Below are 7,243 nucleotides of genomic sequence, written 5' to 3'. Positions count from 1 at the left end.
ATCGATCAATATGCAACTAAACCACTGTAAATTAGGCACTGTAATTGCACCGTGTATTTGCACTATTTTGTGTTTATACTCTCTTTTTCTTGTGTTTCTCTCAAGCATTTTATAGCTTTTGCTTTTAATCGTTGTGAATATGACAAGTAAACCATCTTGAAAAACAGCCACATCCTTTGCTTAAAAATTATGGATCTTAAAATTAAGGCATTCAAATTGACCACCGGTCCTCCAAACTCTCTGAATATGCCGATCCTTGGAACAAAAAAAGGTTGTGAACTCCTGGTCTGAGCTCCGCCTGCTGCGGCCGGCAGGCTGTGGCAGCGCAGAGGAACACGGCTGAGGAGGATAGACAGACACCGTGCTCCAGCGCATCCTTCCTGTTGAGCCTGTCGCCCCGATCCTTTTTGTTTTTACCAACACAACCCACTCATTATGGTGCATTGTGTAGGACACCTGACGCACAACACATCGTCCAGGAGAAAACGTTGAATAGGGCACCATGGAGATGAAGGCTGTGGGAAGAGAAAGAGGATAATAGCAGAGGTAGAGTCAAAAGGAGGGGGGCTTTGAGGGGGCAAGGACTCTCAACACTATGTTCTCAAAGTCCTTCTTCTGCTCCGTTTTCTGCTTTGACTTTTGTCTACCCTATCCTTTTTTTAGACGTTTTTGGAGCAGAGTGGGGGCCCTTGAATTGTGTGCTTCTGTGTTTGGGTATGTGTATGTTGGTGTGCACATGTGTATTGAATAGAGTGCGTGTGCGTTTATGTTGAATTGAAGTGTATGCTTGTGTGTGTGTGTGTGTGTGTGTGTGTGTGTGTGTGTGTGTGTGTATGTGTGTGTGTGTGTGTGTGTGTGTGTGTGTGTGTGTGTGTGTGTGTGTGTGTGTGTGTGTGTGTGTGTGTGTGTGTGTGTGTGTGTGTGTGTGCACGTGGTGAATATATCTGTGTGTGTGTGTGTGTGTGTGTGTGTGTGTGTGTGTGTGTGTGTGTGTGTGTGTGTGTGTGTGTGTGTGTGTGTGTGTGTGTGTGTGTTCTGGGGTGTGGTGGTTCAAGGGTTTATTCCAAAGCAAGACAAGGACTGGGAGACAGGAACATCCTGCCATTGTACGAGTCCTGGGCTGGGAAAGTCAAACACGGCGGAGTCATTTGAAAGAAGCAGCTAATGCTCTCTGCTAAATCTGCAGCTTCTGGAATTTCCAATATGGAGCCTGAATATGACTCAGCGGATTATTAAAAAAGAAACACATACATGCAGTATTCATCATCTGTGCTTGGTTATTTCTGGCACCACAGAAAGTGTGTGTAAATGAGGCTGTGAGCTATGAAACTATTCACTCTAGAGTGAATAAGGTTTTATGTATGGGGTGTGTGTGGCTATGCTGTTTTGTTAATCAGCGGATAGCCTCACAGTTAGCCTCGTCTGCACTTTATATGTGCCTGATGCTCACCGGATCTGTTAAACAATTAATCAAAGAATGACCCTCCTCTCTCTTCTTTTCCTCCTCCTCCTTCCCCCTAATCCTCCTCCTCCTCCTCTTCTACCTCATCCTCGTCCTCCTCTTCCTCTTCCTCCTCCTCCTCCTCCTTCCTCCTCTCTCAATCTTTTCCACTAGAACTAGAGTTGGACCTGGGTTTGTCTGATGAGCCCGACTGCATCAACGCCCTCTGCAGCCAGATCAACGCCTCCTTCACCAAGCCCCCAGACGAGTACTTCACCCTTCCCGTCAGCTCCTCCAACGGGCTCCCGGCCTGCACCGGGCCCCCCGCCCTGCCCCCCCCACCTGCACCGGTGCAAGGTACGAGAGCTGAGCGGCACGGCCCTCAAACCACCCCAGGAAGTAGCTTTCTCCTGTCGGACATTTGTTCTTTTTGCCGAAGATACTTATTAATAACTTATGGGCTATGGGAGTCACAAATAAAAAAAGAAAAGAAAAGTTGTACACTTTAAATTGTTATCTTTTATGTTCTGCTTGGTTTTGTTCTGTAAAGTAAAATAAAATATGTCGCACAAAAAGATCGGACAAACTCAGGACTCAGGAAGCACAGGTTTCTGAACCGTGCACACGGGTCCCCATGGCGACCGACTCCTGGCTCACGCTGAAAAGTAAAAGATACCCGTTTTTTTAATTGATCTTCCCTTTCCCCCCCTATCTATCTGTTTGCATCAGCCACCTCTTCCTGGGTGCAGGCGGACCCTCCGCTCCACTCTCCTCCCACCGTTTCCATGGCGAGGCAGATGCACAGCGGACACAGGCGCACGCCGTCCGAGGCCGAGCGGTGGCTTGAAGAGGTCGCCAAGGCCGTCCACGCACAGCAACAGACCCCTCCCCCTTCATCTATGGCCCCGCCCTCGGTCCCCATCTTCCCCACCATCCCCGGCCCGCCCACCATGTCCAGTCAGTCCATCTCCAGTCAGGTCGCCAAGTCGTCCGGCCCGGTGTCCTCCGTCTCCATGTCCCACGGCGGCATGGCCAACCCCCTGATGTCCGTCTCAGGACCCTCCCCCATGCCCCTCCCACCCATGTCCCTATCCTCCATCCCGCTGATCCCGGGTCCTCCCATGTCCGGCCCCCCCATGTCCCTCCCCTCCATGTCCATCCCCACCATGTCCGGCCCCAGCATGTCCGGGGCCCCCATGATGCAGCCCTCCCTCCCCGGGCCCCCAGGGGGCCCCCTCTCGGGCTCCATGCAGCCCTTCCCGCTGGGCTTCGACCCGGCCCCGGCCCCGGGGGGAATGTTCTCCGCCCAGCCCGTGCAGCCGGCCTTCGTGCCCATGCAGAGCTACATGCCGGGCCTGGCAAGCGGCATGACCTACCCCAGCGTGCCCGTGGTGGGCATCACGCCGTCCCAGATGGTGGCCAATGTCTTCTGCACGGCCGCCGGCTCGTCAGGCGGCCCCATGGGCTCGCTGGGCGGGGGGGCCAAGGTGGGCTCGCTCGGAGTGGCGGTCGGCCATCACCACTCGTACACCGGGGGGCCGGGCGCCATCGTACACGCCGCGGGCTATTCCACGCCCACGTTCCCCTCCGGCCAACCGCTGCCCGCCATGGTGAACGGGCTGCCCGGGCACGGCGCCGCCCCCACCGGCATGGGCCTGCTGAACGGCAACGCCAGCGGCGGCGGGAACGGCCGAGGCGGAGGCAGCGTCTGGCCCCCGGAGGGGAGCCAGCTCACCGCCCCACCTGGCCGCGTGGTTTCCCAGGAGGCAGACCGCTTCGAGGCCAAGTGGGCGGCGCTGGAGAGCAGGCCAGCGGCGGCGGGCAAGGCGGCGGCGGCGGCGGCGGCCAACCCTTTCTCCAACGATCTGCAGAAGACATTTGAGATCGAGCTCTGATATGGAGACACAAGCCTTAGCGCTATTAGCCTTAGAGTCCACCGAGCGGTAGTTCTGGCGCTTTCTCATGAAGCAGGATGCAACCACCCCATCCCCCATCCACCGTTCTAGCCTCGCCTCGCCTCCGTCCCGCGATAGCCTCGCCACTCGCTGACGCCTCACTCCGAGGAGTGGATGGGGTTAACTCATTGGATCGCTCACATGACCCTCAACGGGTGGCTGAGGCAGCGGCAGAGGAAGTGGGCAGGTTGCTTAGCGCCTGGATCCCCGGGGGCCGGGCGCTCGTCGGCTGAAACCTGTCCACCGCCTCTCGGCGTTGGCTCGTGTCCGCAGCGCTCACCGCCGCCACGCTCCCACTGGTCCACGCCGCTCAGATTGAACCGACATCCCCTTCTAAAGGCTGCAGGCCGCGGGCAGCGTGCATGGACCCAGGACATTGGGGACGCCACCTGGTGCATTCCTGTCCATTACCTGTCTTCGCCATTTTCTTCCTTTCTTTTTTTCCTTCCTTCCTGCGTGGGGTAGGGCGTTCTGTAAGCTAGCAGACAGGCCTTTTATCTGCCGTGGCCACGGAGCAGGGCGAGCGGAGGGGCAGAGATGGAAGGACTGTCAGCTGAAGAGATTCATGGAGATTTAAACCAAGCACAGCCCAGCGGGCCGCTGAGCGCAGAGGAACCGGCCAATGGGACGCAGTTGACCCAACAGGAGAGGATGAAATCACTTATAGTGGAAGAGATCGATGGCCAAAAGGATTTTATTATTTATTGAATTTTATAGTTATTATTATTATTATTATTATTATTTTGAATTGTAACACGTTATAGTTATATCTCAAGTATCACTTTTCTAAACAGTGTGACGGGGGCAGCCTGTTTTATTAATTGTTCATTTCTCTCCATGTATTTATTTAGTTGAACTTTAAAGGACGGGAAACAAATGAGTAGACAGACAATGGATGTGATTTTTGGGGGGGGGGACGACGACGTTAGACATGATTCCCACAGGAACCGTGAATGGAACCAGATTGCCAATGATAACAGGCCAGTATACCACCGCCTGGCGTTGTGTCACCACACACACACACAAGATGTGGAGAGTGTAAATAGAAGCATGCTTTATGGCCCAATAGCTGTCATGTTATTCCACTGCATCCAGAAACAGGTCAGTCCCCCCCAATGTTCCCCAGGCTATACATGGAACCAGAACACAATACAAACACCACCGCAAGACCCACTGGGATTGGGTGGGAACACTCCAGACGCCTGGAGAGATACAAACTCAGTGACTCTCTTTGGTGAGTCCCCGTCCCCCCCCATGACACTGTGCAAGCGGTTCCTCAAAGACAATGCACTACATTCCAGCTGTGAGTGCCCCCCCTCTGCAGGGTCTGGATACAGGGTTTAGAGCGCGGCCCCCTCCACTGTGACCCGCGCCAGGGGGCCCCCGCGTGGCCCCCGCCGTTATCAGCAGTGCTTCAAAAACCAAAACATAACCGGGGGAATGGGATGAGCGGTGAGACGGGAGAGATGGAGAGAGCGGAAAAATGTAGGAATAATAGAGAGAGAGAGAGAGAGAGAGAGAGAGAGAGAGAGAGAGAGAGAGAGAGAGAGAGAGAGAGAGAGAGAGAGAGAGAGAACGGAAGTGAGACAAGCTACAGGAAAAGGCGTGAGTAAGGAATATAAAAGGACGAATGGATGGAGGAGGAAATACAAGAGTTTGCTGGGAAAGTGATGGAGAGGAGCGGATGGCGGTCGGAGCCAGGAGAGAGATGTGTGGCAGCGGGGCGATCAAAGGGGGAACGCTAGCCGCGGAACAAAGACATGTTCATCACCTAGCATACCGCCGGACGTGGACCGCCTTTGACCAGTGGAACAGACCAGCTTTGTGAACGCTCCCCTCTACGCCTACACATGCAACACACCCGCACACAGATACACGTACACATTCAACACACACACAAACGTGCACACGCACACAAACACAAACCTCCAAGTCCAACATCGCCTCTTTAAAAACCCTGCATTGAAGAACAGCTCTTTTCACTCATCTATCGTAGAGCCACATATTACAAGGCTGGAATCACATGCAATGTTATTTTTTACAGTATGCTCAACTCCATATATAGCTAATGTAAACCTCCGACGCGTCAGGGCGTCAGGTGTTTAGACTCGCTGTTCGAGGCATGAAGGATGGGTTCCTTTCAGAGGCCACGGTGTTACGAGAGAATACAAGTAAGACCCTGCGAGATAGAAAGAATCTCGGTTCGGAACAGCTTGGTGTGTCACAAAAAAACGCAAAAAAACACAACAATAACAGGGCTTTTCTGGACTGCCAGAGCAGTCCCATGGTCTCCAGAGCTTCTAGTACAAAATGCTAAGAATCAGACCATAGCTACATTAGCATGGGTTAGCCGATTCCCCATGGCCCTTTCATTCGATGTATGGCACATTGCATCCCCAGTCAATTATGGCAGCAAATCAGAAGAAGTAATTGGAAAACAAGGGTTATATCCTCATTGGTTCTCAACAAGAGTAGTCAAATGACAACAGCAGCTGTCTGTTTCATATGGCGACAATTAGAGTCGTTATGAAGACACTGTTATCTCTAAAGGGGATTCCCATTGGTCACTTTAATTCCTTTCCCTCTCTTCCATTGGGTAAGAGGAGCTCAGTGATCCCCTTTGAAAAGGGGGACCACGATCTCCAACAGATCCATTCACATTGACACCACACAGTCTCAAATGTATGGGACTCGATACTGTCCATCCCAGGGGATTACGCCTCGGCTGGCTCGAACAAATCGCTATTCTCCCTCTCTAGATCGCTCTATTTAGGAGGCAAATCAATCAAACAAGAAATTAATATTTTATTTCTTAGAAATATTGTTCTTTTTTATTTGTACTCTTCTGACTCTTTTTTCATGCCCTCCAAATTCTATGTAGGTTAATTATGTTAAAGCATTAAAGCGAAACTAAATGACCTCATACACTTGATTGTAAAACCATAGGTTAGAGATGGTAACAAAAACAAACCAGTGGAGTTTATTTTTAATCTTTATTTACAGATTTTTTGTATTTAAACCTACATATTTGTATTGTAATTACATTGTACAAAAGATGGAAATAAAGTAATATAATATTACACCTTGTTTTTTGCTATGGGTGTTGTATTTGTTATTCTGTCTCTATCTATCTCTCTCTCTCTCTCTCTCTCTCTCTCTCTCTCTCTCTCTCTCTCTCTCTCGCCCATGGAATTGTTTGAATTAACCAATAGATTTATCCATCAGACACACACAAGGACACACACTTTGTTAACCGTAAAATGAAAAGGCCTAATGGCCTGCCCTGTTAACTTTTTATTGGTAGTTAAATTAAGATAAAGAAGAGGCCTATTTTATCTACGAGTAACAAACAGAAAAACAAATGTTAACAGAGGTGATGAACAAACTTGGAACAGGACATTTAATCACAAATTTGCATTGAATCTTCCTACATCCTATTACATTGTTATTATTTGAAGTAATATTTAAAAACACAGGCAAAGATATATATACACATACATATCACGTTTTATATCTGTATAAATGTGTATTGGTCACGTGAATTATAATGTTAGTTGTAACTATATCAATAATATCGATATAAGGGCTTTGTTAAATACTATGATAAAACAGAACAGGTTTATGTTCACACTATAAATAATGACACGTAAAAAGTCCTTGGAAGAGAGGGAATGTAGACCCAGAAATAAAAGTAGGCCACGCTCTGCCGAGAGGAACCGGAACATCAAACCTAAACCAAAACAAAAGGTTGATTCAGCAACCAGCCTTCACCCCACCTGAGCCCCCGGCCCCCCCCCATCACCCCATCTATGTTGCTGATATACTGTATATATACTGTATCTATATA

The 7,243-nt window shown here is 50.2% G+C and overlaps 1 protein-coding gene across 1 annotated transcript in view; it reads left to right on the top strand.

Moving 5' to 3' along the window:
* The window catches only part of numbl (NUMB like endocytic adaptor protein), a 13,505-nt gene extending 7,029 nt beyond the window's left edge, over positions 1–6,476 (top strand). Inside the window, exons 4-5 of the mRNA XM_060075588.1 lie at positions 1,616–1,798; positions 2,171–6,476. Of these exons, the coding sequence (XP_059931571.1) occupies positions 1,616–1,798; positions 2,171–3,336 (1,349 nt within the window). The 3' untranslated portion in view covers positions 3,337–6,476. The remainder of the gene's footprint in view (positions 1–1,615; positions 1,799–2,170) is intronic.
* The last annotated feature ends 767 nt before the right edge of the window (positions 6,477–7,243 follow it).

The sequence above is a fragment of the Gadus macrocephalus genome, chromosome 16 (genome assembly GCF_031168955.1).
Source record: "Gadus macrocephalus chromosome 16, ASM3116895v1".
In the NCBI taxonomy this organism is placed as follows: Eukaryota; Metazoa; Chordata; class Actinopteri; order Gadiformes; family Gadidae; genus Gadus; species Gadus macrocephalus.
The sequence above is the reverse complement of the archived record's forward strand: the minus strand, read 5'-3'. Positions and strand labels throughout refer to the sequence as shown.